At 56.6% G+C, this 21,089-nt stretch overlaps 1 protein-coding gene across 4 annotated transcripts in view; it reads right to left on the bottom strand.

Moving 5' to 3' along the window:
• Positions 1-21,089, bottom strand: part of LOC139272953 (kinesin-like protein KIF13B) — a 247,742-nt gene that overhangs the window by 33,932 nt on the left and 192,721 nt on the right. For all 4 annotated transcript variants that reach the window (XM_070889117.1, XM_070889120.1, XM_070889118.1 and 1 more), the window contains exons 25-28: positions 16,239-16,385; positions 15,730-15,759; positions 12,787-12,886; positions 11,691-11,817 (exon numbers count right to left, since the gene is read on the bottom strand). In XM_070889117.1, the coding sequence (XP_070745218.1) occupies positions 11,691-11,817; positions 12,787-12,886; positions 15,730-15,759; positions 16,239-16,385 (404 nt within the window). The remainder of the gene's footprint in view (positions 1-11,690; positions 11,818-12,786; positions 12,887-15,729; positions 15,760-16,238; positions 16,386-21,089) is intronic.

The raw sequence follows: 21,089 nt of genomic DNA, 5'->3' as shown, positions 1-21,089 counted from the left end.
CCGATCCCTGGACTCCCCCCCACCCTCCGATCCCTGCCCTCCCCCCTCTCCCTCCAATCCCTGCTCTCCCCCCCCCTCCCTCCGATCCATGCTCTCCCCACCTCCCTCCAATCCCTGCTCTCCCCACCTCCCTCCAATCCCTTCTCTTCCCCCTCCCTCCGATCCCTTCTCTTCCCCCTCCCTCCGATCCCTTCCCTTCTCTACCCCCTCCCTCCGATACCTTCTCTCCCCTCTCCCTCCCTCTCCGATCCCTTCTCTCCCCCTCCCTCCCTCCGATCCCTTCTCTCCCCACTCCCTCCGATCCCTTCTCTCCCCCCTCCCTCCGATCCCTTCTCTCCCCCCTCCCTCCGATCCCTTCTCTCCCCCCTCACTCCGATCCCTTCTCTCCCCCCTCACTCCGATCCCTTCTCTCCCCCCTCACTCCGATCCCTTCTCTCCCCCCTCACTCCGATCCCTTCTCTCCCCCCTCACTCCGATCCCTTCTCTCCCCCCTCACTCCGATCCCTTCTCTCCCCCCTCACTCCGATCCCTTCTCTCCCCCCTCACTCCGATCCCTTCGCTCCCCCCTCACTCCGATCCCTTCTCTCCCCCCTCACTCCGATCCCTTCTCTCCCCCCTCACTCCGATCCCTTCTCTCCCCCCTCACTCCGATCCCTTCTCTCCCCCCTCACTCCGATCCCTTCTCTCCCCCCTCACTCCGATCCCTTCTCTCCCCCCTCACTCCGATCCCTTCTCTCCCCCCTCACTCCGATCCCTTCTCTCCCCCCTCACTCCGATCCCTTCTCTCCCCCCCTCCCCTCCGATCCCTTCTCTCCCCCCCCTCCCCTCCGATCCCTTCTCTTCCCCCCCCTCCCCTCCGATCCCTTCTCTCCCCCCCCCCCCCTCCGATCCCTTCTCTCCCCCCCCCCTTCCCTCCGATCACTTCTCCCCTCCTCCCTGCGATCCCTTCTCCCCTCCTCCCTGCGATCCCTTCTCCCCTCCTCCCTCCGATCCCTTCTCCCCCCTTCCTCTACCCCCCCTCACTTCGATCCCTTCTCTCCCCCCCTCCCCTCCGATCCCTTCTCTCCCCCCCTCCCCTCCGATCCCTTCTCTCCCCGCTCCCTCCCTCCGATCCCTTCCCTCCCCGCTCCCTCCGATCCCTTCACTCCCTCCTCCCTCCTTCCGATCCCTTCTCTCCCGCCTCCCTCCGATCCCTTCTCTCCTCCCTCCCTCCAATCCCCCGATCCCTTAACTCCCCCCTCCCTCCGAACCCTTCTCTCCCCTCTCCCCCTCCCTCCGATCACTTCTCCTCTCCCCCCTCCCTCCGATCCCTTCTCTCCCCCCTCCCTCCGATCCCTTCTCTCCCCCCCTCCCTCCCTCCGATCCCTTCTCTCCCCCCCTCCCTCCCTCCGATCCCTTCTCTCCCCCCCTCCCTCCCTCCGATCCATTCTCTCCGCCCCTCCCTCCCTCCGATCCCTTCTCTCTCCCCCCTCCCTCCCTCCGATCCCTTTTCTCCGCCCTCCCTCCCTCCGATCCCTTCTCTCTCCCCCCTCCCTCCCTCCGATCCCTTCCCTCCCTCCCTCCGATCCCTTCCCTCCCTCCCTCCGATCCCTTCTCTCCCCGCTCCCTCCCTCCGATCCCTTCTCTCCACCCTCCCTCCCTCCGATCCCTTCTCTCCCCCCGATCCCTTCTCTCCCCCCTCCCTCCCTCCGATCCCATCTCTTCCCCTCCCTCCCTCCGATCCCTTCTCTTCCCCTCCCTCCCTCGTGCCCTCCGATCCCTTCTCTCCCCCTCCCTCCCTCCCGCCCTCCGATCCCTTCTCTCCCCTCCCTCCCTCCCGCCCTCCGATCCCTTCTCTCCCCCCCCTTGCTCCCTCCGAACCCTTCTCTCTCCCTCCTTTGCTCCCTCCGAACCATTCTCTCCCTCTCCCTTGCTCCCTCCGAACCCTTCTCTACCCCCGCACTCCCTCCCCCTCCGATCCCTTCTCCCACCCTCTCTCCCTCCGATCCCTTCCTCTCCCCGCTCCCTCCCTCCGAACCCTTCTCTCCCCGCTCCCTCCGATCCCTTCTCTCCCCCCTCCGATCCCTTCTCTCTCCCCCCTCCCTCCGATCCCTTCTCTCCCTCCCTCCGATCCCTTCTCTCCCTCTCCCTCCCTCCGATCCCTTCTCTCCCTCTCCCTCCCTCCGATCCCTTCTCTCCCTCTCCCTCCCTCCGATCCCTTCTCTCCCTCTCCCTCCCTCGCGCCCTCCGAGCCCTTCTCTCCCCCTCCCTCGCGCCCTCCGATCCCTTCTCTTCCCCTCCCTCCCTCGCGCCCTCCGATCCCTTCTCTCCCCCTCCCTCCCGCCCTCCGATCCCTTCTCTCCCCCTCCCTCCCGCCCTCCGATCCCTTCTCTCTCCCCCTTACTCCCTCCGAACCCTTCTCTCCCCCTCCCTTGCTCCCTCCGAACCCTTCTCTTCCCCCTCCCTTGCTCCCTCCGAACCCTTCTCTACCCCCTCCCTCCCTCCCCCTCCGATCCCTTCTCCCACCCTCTCTCCCTCCGATCCCTTCCTCTCCTTGCTCCCTCCCTCCGATCACTTCTCTCCCCGCTCCCTCCGATCCCTTCTCTCCACCTCCCTCCCTCCGATCCCTTCTCTCCCCCTCCCTCCCTCCCTCCGGTCCCTTCTCTCCCTCTCCCTCCCTCCGGTCCGTTCTCTCCCTCTCCCTCCCTCCGCTTCCTCTCCCACCCTCCGATCCCTTCTCTACCTCTCCCTCCCTCCGATCCCTTCTCTCCCTCTCTTCGATCCCTTCTCTCCCACTCCCTCCCTCTGATCCCTTCTCTCCCTCTCCCTCCCTCTGATCCCTTCTCTCCCTCTCTCCGATCCCTTCGCTCCCTCTCTCCGATCCCTTCGCTCCCACTCCCTCCCTCCGATCCCTTCTCTCCCTCCCTCCGATCCCTTCTCTCCCTCTCCCTCCCTCCGATCCCTTCTCTCCCTCTCCCTCCCTCCGATCCCTTCTCTCCCTCTCCCTCCCTCCGATCCCTTCTCTCCCTCTCCCTCCCTCCGATCCCTTCTCTCCCTCTCCCTCCCTCCGATCCCTTCTCTCCCTCCCCACTCCCTCCGATCCCTTCTCTCCCTCCCCACTCCCTCCGATCCCTGCTCTTCCCCCCCACCTCCCTCCGATCCCTGCTCTACCCCCCCCCACTCTCCGATCCCTGCTCTCCCCCCCTCCCTCCGATCCCTGCTCTCCCCACCTCCCTCCGATCCCATCTCTCCCCCCTCCCTCCGATCCCTTCTGTCCCCCCTCCCTCCGATCCCTTCCCTTCTCCCCCCCTCCTCTACCCCCTCCATCTCCCTCCCTCCGATCCCTTCTCTTCCCCTCCCTCCCTCCAGCCCTCCGATCCCTTCTCTCCCCCCCTTCCCTCCGATCCCATTATCCCCTCCTCCCTTCCCTCCGATCCCTTCTCCCCTCCTCCCTCCGATCCCTTCTCCCCCCGATCCCTTCTCCCACCCTTTCTCCCTCCCCCCTTCCTCCCTCCGATCCCTTCTCTCCCCCCTTCCTCCCTCCGATCCCTTCTCTCCCTCCCTCCCTCCGAACCCTTCTCTTCCCCCCTCCCTCCGATCCCTTCTCTCCCCACTCCCTCCGATCCCTGCTCTCCCCGCCTCCCTCCGATCCCTGCTCTCCCCACCTCCCTCCAATCCCTGCTCTCCCCACATCCCTCCAATCCCTTCTCTCCCCCCTCCCTCTCACCCCTTCTCTTCTCCCCCCTCCTCTACCCCCTCCCTCTCCCTCCGATCCCTTCTCTCCCCCCTCCCTCCCTCCGATCTCTTCTTTCCCCACTCCCTCCGATCCCTTCTCTCCCCCCTCCCTCCGATCCCTTCTCTCCCCCCCTTCCCTCCGATCCCTTCTCCCCTCCTACCTTCCCTCCGATCCCTTCTCCCCTCCTCCTCCGATCCCTTCTCCCCCTCCCTCCGATCCTTTCTCCCACCCTCTCTCCCTCCCTCCGATCCCATCTCTCCCCGCTCCCTCCGATCCCTTCTCTCCCCCCTCCCTCCAATCCCTTCTCTTCCCCCCTCCCTCCGATCCCTTCTCTCCCCCCTCCCTCCGATCCCTTCTCTCCCCCCTCCCTCCGATCCCTTCTCTCCCTCCCTCCCTCCTTCCGATCCCTTCTCTCGCCCCTCCCTCCTTCCGATCCCTTCTCTCCCCCCTTCCTCCCTCCGATCTCTTCTTTCCCCTCTCCTTCCGATCCCTTCGTTCCCCCTCCTCTCCACCTCCTCCCTCCGATCCCTTCTTTCCCCCTCTCCCCCCCCCGATCCCTTCTCTTCCCCCCTCCGTCCGATCCCTTCTCTCCCCACTTCCCTCCGATCCCTTCTCTCCCCCCCTCCCTCCGATCCCTTCTCTCCCCCTTCCCTCCGATCCCTTCTCTCCCCCTTCCCTCCGATCCCTTCTCTCCCCCTTCCCTCCGATCCTTTCTCTCCCCCTTCCCTCCGATCCCTTCTCTCCCTCCCTCCCTCCGATCCCTTCTCTCCCTCCCTCCCTCCGATCCCTTCTCTCCCTCCCTCCGATCCCTTCTCTCCCTCCCTCCCTCCGATCCCTTCTCTCCCTCCCTCCCTCCGATCCCTTCTCTCCCTCCCTCCGATCCCTTCTCTCCCCCCTCCCTCCCTCCGATCCCTTCTCTCCCCCTCCCTCCCTCCGATCCCTTCTCTCCTCCCTCCCTCCGATCCCTTCTCTCCCCCCTCCCTCCCTCCGATCCCTTCTCTTCCCCCCTCCCTCCCTCCGATCCCTTCTCTTCCCCCCTCCCTCCCTCCGATCCCTTCTCTCCCTCCCTCCCTCCAATCCCTTCTCTCCCTTCTCTCCCTCCGATCCCTTCTCTCCCTCCGATCCCTTCTCTCCCTCCGATCCCTTCTCTCCCTCCGATCCCTTCTCTCCCTCCGATCCCTTCTCTCCCTCCGATCCCTTCTCTCCCTCCGATCCCTTCTCTCCCTCCGATCCCTTCTCTCCCTCCCTCCCTCCGATCCCTTTTCTCCCTCCCTCCTCTCCCCCCTCCCTCCCTCCGAGCCCTTCTCTCCCCTCTCCCTCCGTCCGATCCCTTCTCTCCCCCCTCCCTCCGTCCGATCCCTTCTCTCCCCCTCCCTCCCTCCGATCCCTTCTCTCCCCCCTCCCTCCCTCCGATCCCTTCTCTCCCCCCTCCCTCCCTCCGATCCCTTCTCTCCCTCCCTCCGATCCCTTCCCTCCCTCCTCTTGCCCTCTCCCTCCGATCCCATCTCTTCCCCTCTCCCTCCGATCCCTTCTCTTACCCTCTCCCTCCGATCCCTTCTCTTCCCCTCTCCGATCCCTTCTCTTCCCCTCTCCCTCCCTCTTTCCGATCCCTTCTCTTCCCCTCACTCCGATCCCTTCTCTTCCCCTCACACCCACCGATCCCTTCTCTTCCCCCCTCCCTCCGAACCCTTCTCTCCCTCTCCCTCCGAACCCTTCTCTCCCTCTCCCTCCGAACCCTTCTCTCCCTCTCCCTCCGAACCCTTCTCTCCCTCTCCCTCCGAACCCTTCTCTCCCTCTCCCTCCGAACCCTTCTCTCCCTCTCTCCGAACCCTTCTCTCCCTCTCCCTCCCTCCGAACCCTTCTCTCCCTCTCCCTCCCTCCGATCCCTCCTCTCCCTCTCGATCCCTCCGATCCCTTCTCTCCCTCTCCCTCTATCCGATCCCTTCTCTTCCCCCCTCCCTCTGATCCCTGCGCTCCCCCCACCTCCCTCCGATCCCTGGACTCCCCCCCCACCCTCCGATCCCTGGACTCCCCCCCCACCCTCCGATCCCTGGACTCCCCCCCACCCTCCGATCCCTGCCCTTCACCCCCCTCCCATCCCTGCCCTCCCCCCTCTCCCTCCAATCCCTGCTCTCCCCCCCCTCCCTCCGATCCATGCTCTCCCCGCCTCCCTCCAATCCCTGCTCTCCCCACCTCCCTCCGATCCCTTCTCTTCCCCCTCCCTCCGATCCCTTCTCTTCCCCCCTCCCTCCGATCCCTTCCCTTCTCTACCCCCTCCCTCCGATACCTTCTCTCCCTCTCCCTCCCTCTCTCCGATCCCTTCTCTCCCCCCTCCCTCCCTCCGATCCCTTCTCTCCCCCCTCCCTCCGATCCCTTCTCTCCCCCCTCCCTCCGATCCCTTCTCTCCCCCCTCCCTCCGATCACTTCTCTCCCCTCTCCCTCCGATCCTTTCTCTCCCCCCTCACTCCGATCCCTTCTCTCCCCCCTCACTCCGATCCCTTCTCTTCCCCCCTCACTCCGATCCCTTCTCTCCCCCCTCACTCCGATCCCTTCTCTCCCCCCTCACTCCGATCCCTTCTCTCCCCCCTCACTCCGATCCCTTCTCTCCCCCCTCACTCCGATCCCTTCTCTCCCCCCTCACTCCGATCCCTTCTCTCCCCCCTCACTCCGATCCCTTCTCTCCCTCCTCACTCCGATCCCTTCTCTCCACCCTCACTCCGATCCCTTCTCTCCCCCTCACTCCGATCCCTTCTCTCCCCCCTCACTCCGATCCCTTCTCTCCCCCCCCTCCCCTCCGATCCCTTCTCTCCCCCCCCTCCCCTCCGATCCCTTCTCTCCCCCCCTTCCCTCCGATCCCTTCTCTCCCCCCCTTCCCTCCGATCCCTTCTCTCCCCCCCTTCCCTCCGATCCTTTCTCCCCTCCGATCACTTCTCCCCTCCTCCCTGCGATCCCTTCTCCCCTCCTCCCTGCGATCCCTTCTCCCCTCCTCCCTCCGATCCTTTCTCCCATCCTCCCTCCGATCCTTTCTCCCCCCTTCCTCTACCCCCCCTGATTCCGATCCCTTCTCTCCCCCCCCTCCCCTCCGATCCCTTCTCTCCCCCCCCCCTCCCCTCCGATCCCTTCTCTCCCCGCCCCCTCCCTCCGATCCCTTCCCTCCCCGCTCCCTCCGATCCCTTCACTCCCTCCTCCCTCCTTCCGATCCCTTCTCTCCCGCCTCCCTCCGATCCCTTCTCTCCTCCCTCCCTCCAATCCCCCGATCCCTTAACTCCCCCCTCCCTCCGAACCCTTCTCTCCCCTCTCCCCCCTCCCTCCGATCACTTCTCCTCTCCCCCCTCCCTCCAATCCCTTCTCTCCCCCCTCCCTCCGATCCCTTCTCTCCCCCCCTCCCTCCGATCCCTTCTCTCCCCCCTCCCTCCCTCCGATCCCTTCTCTCTCCCCCCTCCCTCCCTCCGATCCCTTCTCTCCCCCCTCCCTCCCTCCGATCCCTTCTCTCTCCCCCCTCCCTCCCTCCGATCCTTTCCCTCCCTCCCTCTGATCCCTTCCCTCCCTCCCTCCGATCCCTTCTCTCCCCGCTCCCTCCCTCCGATCCCTTCTCTCCCCCCTCCCTCCCTCCGATCCCTTCTCTCCCCCCGATCCCTTCTCTCCCCCCTCCCTCCCTCTGATCCCTTCTCTTCCCCTCCCTCCCTCGTGCCCTCCGATCCCTTCTCTCCCCCTCCCTCCCTCCCGCCCTCCGATCCCCTCTCTCCCCTCCCTCCCTCCCGCCCTCCGATCCCTTCTCTCCCCCCCCTTGCTCCCTCCGAACCCTTCTCTCCCCCTCCTTTGCTCCCTCCGAACCCTTCTCTCCCTCTCCCTTGCTCCCTCCGAACCCTTCTCTACCCCCGTACTCCCTCCCCCTCCGATCCCTTCTCCCACCCTCTCTCCCTCCGATCCCTTCCTCTCCCCGCTCCCTCCCTCCGAACCCTTCTCTCCCCGCTCCCTCCGATCCCTTCTCTCCCCCCTCCGATCCCTTCTCTCTCCCCCCTCCCTCCGATCCGTTCTCTCCCTCCCTCCGATCCCTTCTCTCCCTCTCCCTCCCTCCGATCCCTTCTCTCCCTCTCCCTCCCTCCGATCCCTTCTCTCCCTCTCCCTCCCTCGCGCCCTCCGAGCCCTTCTCTCCCCCTCCCTCGCGCCCTCCGATCCCTTTTCTTCCCCTCCCTCCCTCGCGCCCTCCGATCCCTTCTCTCCCCCTCCCTCCCGCCCTCCGATCCCTTCTCTCCCCCTCCCTCCCGCCCTCCGATCCCTTCTCTCTCCCCCTTACTCCCTCCGAACCCTTCTCTCCCCCTCCCTTGCTCCCTCCGAACCCTTCTCTTCCCCCTCCCTTGCTCCCTCCGAACCCTTCTCTACCCCCTCCCTCCTTCCCCTCCGACCCCTTCTCCCACCCTCTCTCCCTCCGATCCCTTCCTCTCCTTGCTCCCTCCCTCCGATCACTTCTCTCCCCGCTCCCTCCGATCCCTTCTCTCCCTCCTCCCTCCCTCCGATCCCTTCTCTCCACCTCCCTCCCTCCGATCCCTTCTCTCCCCCTCCCTCCCTCCCTCCGGTCCCTTCTCTCCCTCTCCCTCCCTCCGGTCCGTTCTCTCCCTCTCTCTCCCTCCGCTTCCTCTCCCACCCTCCGATCCCTTCTCTACCTCTCCCTCTCTCCGATCCCTTCGCTCCCTCTCTCCGATCCCTTCTCTCCCACTCCCTCCCTCCGATCCCTTCTCTCCCTCCCTCCTCTCCCTCTCCCTCCCTCCGATCCCTTCTCTCCCTCTCCCTCCCTCCGATCCCTTCTCTCCCTCTCCCTCCCTCCGATCCCTTCTCTCCCTCTCCCTCCCTCCGATCCCTTCTCTCCCTCTCCCTCCCTCCGATCCCTTCTCTCCCTCCCTCCGAACCCTTCTCTTCCCCCCTCCCTCCGATCCCTTCTCTCCCCACTCCCTCCGATCCCTGCTCTTCCCCCCCCCTCCCTCCAATCCCTGCTCTACCCCCCCCCCACTCTCCGATCCCTGCTCTCCTCCCCTCCCTCCGATCCCTGCTCTCCCCACCTCCCCCCGATCCCATCTCTCCCCCCTCCCTCCGATCCCTTCTCTCCCCCCTCCCTCCGATCCCTTCCCTTCTCCCCCCCTCCTCTACCCCCTCCATCTCCCTCCCTCCCTCCGATCCCTTCTCTTCCCCTCCCTCCCTCCAGCCCTCCGATCCCTTCTCTCCCCCCCTTCCCTCCGATCCCATTATCCCCTCCTCCCTTCCCTCCGATCCCTTCTCCCCTCCTCCCTCCGATCCCTTCTCCCCCCCTTTTTCCCTCCCCCCTTCCTCCCTCCGATCCCTTCTCTCCCCCCTTCCTCCCTCCGATCCCTTCTCTCCCCCCTTCCTCCCTCCGATCCCTTCTCTCCCTCTCTCCGATCCCTTCTCTCCCTCTCCCTCCCTCCGATCCCTTCTCTCCCTCTCTCTCCCTCCGATCCCTTCTCTCCCTCTCCCTCCCTCCGATCCCTTCTCTCCCTCTCCCTCCCTCCGATCCCTTCTCTCCCTCCCTCCCTCCGATCCCTTCTCTCCCTCCCTCCCTCCGAACCCTTCTCTTCCCCCCTCCCTCCGATCCCTTCTCTCCCCACTCCCTCCGATCCCTGTTCTCCCCACCTCCCTCCAATCCCTGCTCTCCCCACATCCCTCCGATTCCTTCTCTCCCCCCTCCCTCTCACCCCTTCTCTTCTCCCCCCCTCCTCTACCCCCTCCCTCTCCCTCCGATCCCTTCTCTCCCCCCTCCCTCCCTCCGATCTCTTCTCTCCCCACTCCCTCCGATCCCTTCTCTCCCCCCTCCCTCCGATCCCTTCTCTCCCCCCCTTCCCTCCGATCCCTTCTCCCCTCCTACCTTGCCTCCGATCCCTTCTCCCCTCCTCCCTCCGATCCCTTCTCCCCCTCCCTCCGATCCCTTCTCTCCCCGATCCCATCTGTCCCCGCTCCCTCCGATCCCTTCTCTCCCCCCTCCCTCCGATCCCTTCTCTTCCCCCCTCCCTCCGATCCCTTCTCTCCCCCCTCCCTCCGATCCCTTCTCTCCCCCCTCCCTCCCTCCGATCCCTTCTCTCCCCCCTCCCTCCCTCCGATCCCTTCTCTTCCCCTCCCTCCCTCGCGCCCTCCGATCCCTTCTCTCCCCCTCCCTCCCTCCAGCCCTCCGATCCCTTCTCTCCCCCCCTTCCCTCCGATCCCATTATCCCCTCCTCCCTTCCCTCCGATCCCTTCTCCCCTCCTCCCTCCGATCCCTTCTCCCACCCTCTCTCCCCCCTTCCTCCCTCCGATCCCTTCTCTCCCCTTCCTCCCTCCGATCCCTTCTCTTCCCCTCCCTCCCTCCGATCCCTTCTCTCCCCCCTTCCTCCCTCCGATCCCTTCTCTCCCCCTTCCTACCTCCGATCCCTTCTCTTCCCCCCTTCCTCCCTCCGATCCCTTCTCTCCCCTCTCCCTCCCTCCGATCCCTTCTCTCCCCCCTTCCTCCCTCCGATCCCTTCTCTTCCCCTCCCTCCCTCCCGTCCTCCGATCCCTTCTCTCCCCCTCCCTCCCTCCCGCCCTCTGATCCCTTCTCTCCCCCTCCCTTGCTCCCTCCGAACCATTCTCTCCTCTCCCCCTCCCTCCCGCCCTCCGATCCCTCCCATCCCTTCTCTCCCGCCCTCCCATCCCTTCTCTCCCGCCCTCCCATCCCTTCTCTCCCGCCCTCCCATCCCTTCTCTCCTGCCCTCCCATCCCTTCTCTCCCCCTCAAGCCCTCCCATCCCTTCTCTCCCCCTCCCGCCCTCCCATCCCTTCTCTCCCCCTCCCACCCTCCCATCCCTTCTCCCCCTCCCGCCCTCCCATCCCTTCTCTCCCTCCCTCCTATCCCTTCTCTCCCTCCCATTCTCCCATCCCTTCTCTCCCTCCCATTCTCCCATTCCTTCCCTCCCTCCCATTCCTTCCCTCCCCCCTCCCTCCCATTCCTTCCCTCCCCCCTCCCTCCCATTCCTTCCCTCCCCCCTCCCTCCCATTCCTTCCCTCCCCCCTCCCTTCCCTCAGATTCCCACTCTCTCCCCTCCCTCAGATTCCCTCTCTCTCTCCACAACCCCCCCCCCCCCGTGTCTCTCTCTCTCGCCCCCTCCAACCCCCAATGTCTCTCTTCTCTCCCCCTCCCCCAGTCTCTCTCTCTTCCCCCCTTCCATCGCCTCCCCACTCTCTCCACTCCCCCCCCCCGTCCCCAGTCTCTCTCTCTCCGCCCCCCCCCCCCAGTGTCTCTCTCACGCCCCCTCCAACCCCCAATGTCTCTCTTCCCTCCCCCAGTCTCTCTCTCTCCCCCTCTTACATCGCCTCCCCACTCTCTCCACCCCCCCGTCCCCAGTCTCTCTCTCTCCCTCCACCCCCCACCCAGTCTCTCCCTCCATCCCTCCCCCCCACAACCCAGTCTCTCCCGCCATCCCTCCCCCCACAACACAGTCTCTCCCTCCATCCCTCCCCCCCACAGTCTCTCTCTCTCCCCCACCCCCCCCCACAGTCTCTCTCTCTCCCCCACCCCCAGTCTCTCTCCCTCTCCCCCACCCAGTCTCTCTCTCCCTCCCTGCCCCCAGTCTCTCTCCCTTTTCCCCTCTGCCCCTCCCCCAGTCTCTCTCTCTTTTTCTCCCCCCCCCCCCCGCCCCGCCCTTTCCAGGCCAGTACAGATCCAGTGACAGGCCTTGTCCCACGGAACTGAACAAAGCGTGGCCGGAACTGTGAGGTACTGCACATGTGCAGCCTCGGTGACTGACGCAATGTTCAGATAATTCATTTGGAAAAAACATCCCAGCAAAGATCATGGCATACTTTAAATGTAACCTCAGAGACCTTTGACAGAAGGACGGGTGTAAGAGAAATAATACCCTGTTTTTTTTCTGCACGAAAGAAAAGGCGCCTGTAATTTTGAAGTTATTTAGTCTGCCAAAAACACAAGGATTTTTAAAAATAATTTCTGGACGAACCATTTTGCCGGGGACCCTGGGATTCCACTACCAGCTGATGGGACCATTACAGCGTTCCTCTCCTCCGTTAGTGTCAACCTTCGCTCCAGCAACTGCGCTTCATGGTCTGCATCATCTTCAGACTTATCTGCAAAGCACATGGCATCAAATTCACATCCGACTTGCAAATAGCATTCAACAAACAGAGAAGGAGAATGGGACATTACATGACCAATGCAGCACTATATCAGGACTAGTGTTCCATCAATGCAGAATGGGATGGGAGTCCACATGAATTATGTCAGAACTCATGCTCGACCAACTCAGAACAGGACAGGATATGTCCCAACAGATGCTGTGCTCAACATATGGATTATATCTGGATTCACATTCGACCAATACAGAATGGGATGGGATGGGATAAGTGAGCAACTCTGCATTATTTTAAACACAATGATAATTTCAGGACTCCAATCACCAAAATTTACGATTGTAGATATGTAACATTTGCATTTATATAGCATCTTTCACGTCAAAACATCTTGCACACAAGTTCAGTAATTGTTAGGTAGGCTTCTTCTGTACGTGTATTTTAATGGCACCAGGATGGCTTCAGTGACCTCTGTTAGTATCTGCAGGAGTCTGGAAATCGGTGAGGTGAGGACACGATCAGATTCAGCTGTGAGACCACACACACTGAGAAGCCTGATGACACTTACTGTTTAGGCTCACACAAATATACCTTCTTGAGTGAGTTCTGGTGGGTAAATGCCACTCATGCTTCAGCTGCCTAGGCCCCAAGTTCTGGAATATCCTCCTAAACCACTCTGCCTCTCTTTCCTGCTTTAAGACACTCGTTAAAACCTACCTCTTTAACCAAACTATTGGTCATCTGTATCTCGTGTGGTTCGGTGTCAAATTTTTGTTTGATTAAGCTCCTGGAAGCGCTTTGGAACGTTTTACTACATTAAAGGTGCTATATAAATGCAACTCGTTGTGACATCTATGCATGGCTCATGGCCTGAAGGGGACAAGGTTTTGAATAGCTGGGGCAGGTAAAAGAGAATTTAGTGGATGGGTTGTAACAAACCAATTATCCAAGATTGCTTCAACTTACTGGAGTTGCCATCGAGTTTCTGGAGTTGCTTGTCAAGATATTCCTGCCTCTTCGTCAATGCACTTAGCCATTTCCGACGGAGCCTCTCCAAATCTCTCTCCTGCAATGTGCAAGAAAGCATGAGTTAATGCTCTTCCCCCTTCTCTTTATCCAATTAGTTTCATGTAATTTCTCATCTACTAAAGTCCTTTCCAACAGGTTAATTAACAAAAAAATTAAATTATAAATGACTAACTTTGTTAATCACAGTGACTCAGTTCAAGAATTAAAATAAATTGTGCAGTGTCGATCCAGTTCATGATGAGAATGGACAAATAACACAAAATTGGCCCTCTAATTCAGCACTAAATTTTTGAGGCTGGTTGATGTGTGAAATGAAAAAATGTTACACGAGTACAGTAGAGAGAGCCCTTCTGTGACTGGAGCTGAGGCAGAATGTTGTACCAGAGTAGAGGGAGTCTTACTCATGCTATACTTGACCTGGGAGTGCTTGATGGGGGGTCCTAAAATGGTCCTCAACAGCAACATTCCCCACTTAAAATATGCCCACAGAGGCACGTGCATCAAATCCAGAGATTATCTGACAATGCTTTTCTACTGGGAATGGAGCTTGAACTGCATCAACCAACCACATAGTAGCAAGCAGTTAGTTTTATTTCACAGAGGATCTTTAAAAGTCATGGCTGAAGTGTTTGCAACGGCTGAGCGCACTGGTTGGACCAAGGCTGTAATGAGGTGGTTCTGATGGAACCCAAACTGAGTATCGGTGAGTAAGTGCCGCTTGATAGCACTGTCAACAACACCTTCTATCACTTTGCTGATAATTCAGAGCAGACTGATGGGGCTGTAACTGGTTGGATTGGATTTGTCCTGCTTTTTGTAAACAGGACATACCTGGGCAGTTTTCCACATTGTCAGATAGATGCCAGTGTTGTAGCTGTACTGGAACAGCTTGGCTAGAGGCGCAACTAGTTCTGGAGCACAAGCCTTCAGCACCACAGCAAGGATGCTGCTGGGGCCCATAGCCTTTGCTGTATCTAGTGTGCTCAGCCGTTTCTTTACATCACTTGGAGTGAATTGAATTGGCTGAAGACTGGCTTCTGTGACTGTGGGGCCTCAGGAGGAGGCAGATACGGATCATCCACTCGGCACTTATGGCTGAAGATGGTTGCAAACGCTTCAGCCTTGTCTTTTGCATTCATGTATGGGGTTCTGTCATCATCGAGGTTGGGGATATTCATGGAGCCTCCCCCTCCCGTTAGTTATTTAATGGTCCACCACCATTCACAACTGAATGCGGCAGGACTGAAGAGCTATGATCTGAACTGTTGATTGAGAGATCATTTAGCTCTGTCTATAGCATGCAGCCTCTGTTGTTTAGCATGTATGTAGTTCTGTGTTGCAGCTTCCGCAGGTTGGCATCTCATTTTCAGGCGCGCACGGTGCTGCTCCTAGTAAGCTCTGCTACACTCCTCATTGAGCCAGGGTAATGGTAGAGTGAGGGATAGGCCAGGCCATGAGGTTACAGATTGTGGTGGAATACAATTCTGCTGCTGCTAATGGCCCACAGCACCTCATGAATGCCCAGTTTTGTGCTGCTGAAGCTGTTCTGAATCTATCCCATTTAGCATGGTAGAAGTGCCACACAACATAATAGAGGGTGTCCTCAGTGTGAAGACGGGACTCTCCGCAATGACTGTGCGGTGGTCACTGCTACCAATGCTGTCATGGACAGATGCATCTGCGACAGGTAGGCTGGTGAGGACGAGGTTAAGTAGGGTGTTCCCTCGTGTTGGTTCTCTCACCACCTGCCACAGGCCCAGTCTCTCAGCTATGTCCTTCAGGACTCGGCCAGCTCAGTCAGTAGTGGCGCTACCTAGCCATTCTTGGTGATGGACAGTGAAGTCCTCCACCCAGAGTACATTCTGTGCCCTTGCTACCTCAGTGCTTCTTCCAAGTGGTGTTCAACATGGAGGAGTACTGATTCATCAGCTGAGGGAGTGCAGTAGGTGGTAATCAGTAGGAGGTTTCCTTGCCCATGCTTGACCTGAAGCCATGAGACTTCATGGGGTCCGGAGTCAATGTTGAGGACTCCCAGGGCCACTCCCTCTTGACTGTATAGTACTGTGCCACCAGCTGGGTGTGTCCAGCCAATAAGACAAGACATACTCAGGGATGGTGTCTGGAACATTGGCTGAGGTTGTCCCCAATTGTCCCCAGGTGTTCGTAAGAAGGTCTTTGCAGGGTCGATTGGGCTAGTGTGCCGTTGTCGTGTCCGTAGCCGGTGCGGAGGTAGACACCGGGTGGGCTATACGGTTTTATTCTTCGTATTGTTTTTCGCAGCAGTTTGTTACAACTGAGTGGCTTGTTAGGCCATTTCAGAGGGCAGTTAAGAGTCAATCACACTGCTGTGGCTCTGGAGTCACATATAAACCAAACCAGATAAGGACAGCAGATTTCCATCCTTAAAGGACATTGGTGAACTAGATGGGTTTTTAACAACAATCCGGTAGTTTCACTAGTTACTGACACTAGCTTTTTATTCCAGATTTATTTAATTAACTGAATTTAAATTCCACAGCTGCCGTGGTGGGATTTGAACTCATGTCTCCGGATTATTAGTCCAGGCCTCTGGATTACTAGTCCCGTAACTTAATCACTACGCTACCGTTCCCTCAAGAGAGAGAACAGTATGAACTAAAGATAAGAATAGAAAGCAGAATTCGTAAGGGCTGTGGATGCTCAGTCATTGAGTATATTCAAGACAGAAATCAATAGAATTTTGAATATTAAGGGTATCAAGGAATATGGGGGAATAGAGCAGGAGTTGAGGTAGATGATCAGCCATGATCTCATTGAATCGGAGCAGACTCAAGGGGCGAATGGCCTACTCCTGCTCCTAATTCTTATGTTCTTATGTCTTTATGTTCTACCAAATCATACCTGGTAACTGTCCATGTCATCCTCTTCTTCCTGTGTAAAAAGTAAAAAGACATTTCAAGGAAATGCCAACAGACTCGAGGTATGCATTTTTATAACTTAGATGAGCAATTCAACTAGCCAGGATCGAGTTAATAAGGCTAATTTTATATCACAGCTGGACGGTATGTGTTAATTTCCATCCCTGCAGCAGACAGGGCTAAGAGTAGCAGGTAGAGATGGCATCTACAGTATGCAATTAGAATCAAGCAAGAGAAAACCAGGAGCAGAATCAGCAGTCAACATTTACAATAACTATTTCTCAGTTATAACAAAATTCTCATGCTCTTGTTGCTGTTATTCCATTGAAACTTTCCATGACAAACTCAATATTCAATAAGTATGCCTGTTTTTCCATTAAAACCAACGGCTTTGGCAATGATATATAATCCCATGTTATATGCTTTGTCTGTGCCACTCCTAATTCATCACTTCAAATTGCTACCAACGGTAACAGACCTGTAACCTCTTACCAAGTGGGTATCTTGATATTTCTGGGTTCTAGCAGGTCTGGTTTTGACACATCCCACAGCAATAGTCAACACTGCTTCAGCAATTAAAGGCAACGTCCCAGAGTCTTGAACTGACCTTACTTCCACTTGAATACGACGAGACTGACCCTGCGAGGTAATGAAAGAAAAGTGGATCAAGTTTATGTCATGAAGGCTGATGTGTTGCTCACTCAAAAAGGAGGGCAAATCAGAAACAGGGAATTGCAGACCAACAAACCACATTTCAAATCCATGTATTGATCATCAGAAATAAATTGGCAGATCATTTGTCCAAAACAATCTAGCAAACAGCATCAATATAAATTCAGAGGAAGATCCTGCCTGACCAATGTCCTCAATACCAAAGTGGACTGTGATGTGTTGTACGTAGACTTCCAAAATGCATTTGAAAAAGTTCCACGCAAAATACTATTAGTTATGTGCAAAGCTGCGGATATTTATTGTAAATCTTGGGTATGGATAAAAAAAAATTGTTTGAAGGTTGGAAAACAATGCGTTCTTGTTGAGGTTCAGTCAGATGGAGAGGTACTGAGCGCCCCAGGGGTTGTTGGGGAGTCACTATTGTTTCTCAATATCAATAACTTGGACTCAGAATCTCAATGCAAATCGGTCAAAGTTGCTGACAACACCGAGCTAGAAGAGGCAGTTGGAATCAAAGGGGACGTCACAGACGTTATCGAATGAGTTCAACAAAATATGGAGTAGATAAAGCAATGGTAGATTAAATTTAGTGCAAACAAACGAAGGTACTGCACATAGGAAAAATGGTTGACCAACATACTCCATGAACAGTGCTAAAATAGCTACGGATGAAGTTTAAAGACATTTGGGAGACGTAGTAAACTTGATGCTCAACATATTCAAGTAAATGTAGAACTACAATCAATAAAGCTGATAATGTTGAACTGCATAGCCAAAACAGTAGTATACAAGTCAGAGGAAGTTATAATCAAACTGTACAGTACTGTTAGCAGACTGCACCGTGGCCAGTTCTGGACACAGTGCACAGAAACGTCACAAGCCTGGTCCCGAGTGTCAAAGGGCTGAGCTACAAGGAAAGACCGGAGAAACGTGAGTTTTTCAGCCTTCAAAAGACATGTCTGTTTGAGAAGTGATCTTAGAGGTACAGAAAAAAGTAAACAGTGTGGAAAATCAGGAGAATTACTTCAAATTAAAGAATAAAAGTAGGACGTGAGTACGAGCTAAAGGCCGATGTCAGGAAATTCTCTATTCTAAGAGTGATCAGTTCATGGAATGGACTGCAGAGTAGATTAGGGGAAGCAAAAATTCTGAAATAATTAAAGAATTTATTTGGATGCTGCAGTAGGGGTGGGGCGTGTCTATCGGGTCTTTTCGAGTGGTTGAACTATCTTTTGATGTTTGTGATGATCATCTGCTGCTGAAACCCTCATCCATGCCTTTGTTACCTCGAGACTTGATTACTCCAACACACTCCTGGCTGGTCTCCCTCATTCTACCCGAGGTGATCCAAAACTCAGCTGCCTGTGTCTTAACTCGCATCAAGTCCCGTTCACCCATCACCCTTGTGCTCGCTGACCGACAGTGGCTTTCGGTTAAGCAACACCTCAATTTCAAAATTTTCATCCTTATTTTCAAATCCCTCCATGGCCTCGCCCCTCTCTATCTCTGTAATCTCCTCCAGCCCCACAACCCGGGGGGGAGGGGGGCACTCTCTTGGGATGGGGGGGGGGGGGGCTGTTTGGGGCTGGGATGGGGAGAGACTTCTTCACTCGGGGAGTTGTTGGCCTGTGGGGTTCCCTGCCGCGGAGAGTTGTTGATGCCAGTTTACTGGATGCGTTCGGGAGGGAGTTGGATGTGGTCCTTGCGGCTGGGAGGGTCGGTGGGTGTGGGGGGTGCTGGGGTGGGTGATCAGCCATGATCTTGTTGAATGGCGGTGCTGGCTCGAAGGGCCGTATGGCCTACTCCTGCACCTATTTTCTATGTTTCGATGTTTCTAACCCCGAATATGTCTGCGCTCCTCTAATTCTACCCTCCTGAACATCCCTGATTATAATCGCTCAACCATTGGTGACCGTGTCTTCTGTTGCCTAGGCCCCAAGCTCTGGAACTTTCTGCATAAACCTCTCCGCCTCCCCAACACTCTTTCCTCCTTCAAGACTCTCCTTAAAACATACCTCTTTGACCAAGCTTGTGGTCACCTGTGCTAATTTCTACTTATGCGGCTCGGTGTCAGTCTTGTGAATTCAGATTGTTGTTTTGAATTATATGCAACAGACATTGTCATAATAGCAGCTGCTTTTATATTGGTTTTGTGCAGCGTTGGCATCACCAACTCCCTATGCACTAGTCTTCCTATATCTGAATGTGCAAGACCTGTACTTTGGGATCCAGCTGTAATAATATAGAAAGAGGCAATATAAAAGCATTTAATGTCTGATTGTACAATGGGGATGCAGAGGACCCGATTGCCTACATACTTCACTTTTTCCAGATATTCACTTTTTCCAGATAACATAAGAAATAGCAGGAGTAGGCCATTTGGCCCCTCGAGCCTGCTCCGCCATTTAATAAGATCATGGCTGATCTGATCATGGACTGAGCTCCACTTCCCTGCCCGCTCCCCATAACCCTTTACATAGAAACATAGAAACATAGAAAATAGGTGCAGGAGTAGGCCATTCGGCCCTTCTAGCCTGCACCGCCATTCAATGAGTTCATGGCTGAACATTCAACTTCAGTACCCCATTCCTGCTTTCTCGCCATACCCCTTGATCCCCCTAGTAGTAAGGACCTCATCTAACTCCTTTTTGAATATATTTAGTGAATTGGCCTCAACAACTTTCTGTGGTAGAGAATTCCACAGGTTTACCACTCTCTGGGTGAAGAAGTTCCTCCGCATCTCGGTCCTAAATGGCTTACCCCTTATCCTTAGACTGTGACCTCTGGTTCTGGACTTCCCCAACATTGGGAACATTCTTCCTGCATCTAACCTGTCTAACCCCGTCAGAATTTTAAATGTTTCTATGAGGTCCCCTCTCATTCTTCTGAACTCCAGTGAATACAAGCCCAGTTGATCCAGTCTTTCTTGATAGGTCAGTCCCGCCATCCCGGGAATCAGTCTGGTGAACCTTATCGCTCAAAAATCTGTCTTTCTCCCCCTTAAACATATTCAATGACCCAGCCTCCACAGCTCTCTGGGGCAGAGAATTCCATAATTTAAAAACCTCTTGAAATTCCTCATCTCAGTTGTAGATGGGCGGCCCCTTATTCTGAGACGATGTCCCCGAGTTTTAGTTTCGCCTATGAGTGGAAATATCCTCTCTGCATCCACCTTGTCAAGCCCCCTCATTAAAGGTGTGATGTCCGAACTCCAGTAACCTCGGGACCGAGGCCGTTCCGAATTTCGTATATTTCTTGTTTTCGGAACGTCTTTGCCTGGGCTAAGGTAAGGGGAGGCAAGAGGGCGGGCGGCCGAGGCGAGGCACGGGGGAAGAGGGCGGGCGGCCGAGGCGAGGCACGGGGGAAGAGGGCGGGCGGTCGAGTCGAGGCACGGGGGAAGAGGGCGGGCGGCCGAGTCGAGGCACGGGGGAAGAGGGCGGGCGGCCGAGGTAAGTGGGGGTGGGGGAGGTCGGGAATGGATTTTGGAACATTTTCCGGACGATCCCGCCACGGATCGGCCTGGTGTCCGGATTCCGAAACATTCCGAATTTCGGAACTCCAGATTTTGGACGCTTAACCTGTATCTTATAGATTTCGATAAGATCACCTCTCATTCTTCTGAACTCCAATGAGTGTAGGCTCAACCTATCTTGACAAGTCAACCTCCTCACCTCCAGAATCAACCTTGATTTCAGCACTGCCAATTACAGTGATTAGTTCCTTGGTGTAAGTCCTTAGTTTGGTGTGAATGGGGCTGAGCTTAGGCCTGTGTGCCTTCTTCCCCCACAAACTGTTGACTGTAGACTCTGAGTAAAGCCATAACGATAGCCCAGGCATTTATGTCCACCAGCGACAACACCAAGCAGATTTCACAGAACAAAGAAGTTACAGCCAGTACTGTGCATAAAGTAACGTCTGTTTTGAGCAGAAATTTACAAGGCAGAACGGACATGCTGGCTACTGTGGTCTGACCTCAACTGACCCAGAGTCCACCATCATCTGTTGACGCGAGGCACTCAACACCCTGTTGGCGCGAGGCACTTAACACCCTGTTGGCGCTGCGGGGGTGATCATCGGCCCCATCAATGCCGCTTTAAGCACTATGCGTGCAATGGCTGCAGAACAATGGGACACCTCCAACCAATGTGCAGGTGAGCTGCAAACCCTGCAAACCACCACGTTGCAGAGGGAGATCGTTTTACTCATTGTGGACTGACTTGCCCGTGTCCAGCTCCATATACACTGGTTCAACTTTCAACATTATTGGTGGGCATTTCATCATGAACGTGTGTACCCCGTACACCTCTGCCTCCTCAGTACGAGTTTCCAATTCCGTCTGATCCATTGTGGATCGATCTCCCTCTGCAGCAGCACCTCGACGTCGGCAGGGTCCAGATTCCAGAACATTTTACGGATTCCGGATGACCCTGCCGCTAATCGATCCGGAGTCCGGGTCTTGGATGCTGCACCTGTACACCACATCCAGTGGATCCCCCTTATCCACCCTGATCGTTACATCCTCAAAGAACTTCAGCAAATTTAGAAAAACATAATTCTGTCAGGCAGAGTCAGCATGGATTTATGAAGGGGAAGTCATGTTTGACAAATTTGCTGCCGTTCTTTGAGGATGTAAGGAACAGGGTAAATAAAGGGGAACCAGTGGATGTGGTG

Source organism: Pristiophorus japonicus, chromosome 9 (assembly GCF_044704955.1).
Source record: "Pristiophorus japonicus isolate sPriJap1 chromosome 9, sPriJap1.hap1, whole genome shotgun sequence".
Classification (NCBI taxonomy): Eukaryota; Metazoa; Chordata; class Chondrichthyes; family Pristiophoridae; genus Pristiophorus; species Pristiophorus japonicus.
The sequence above is the reverse complement of the archived record's forward strand: the minus strand, read 5'-3'. Positions and strand labels throughout refer to the sequence as shown.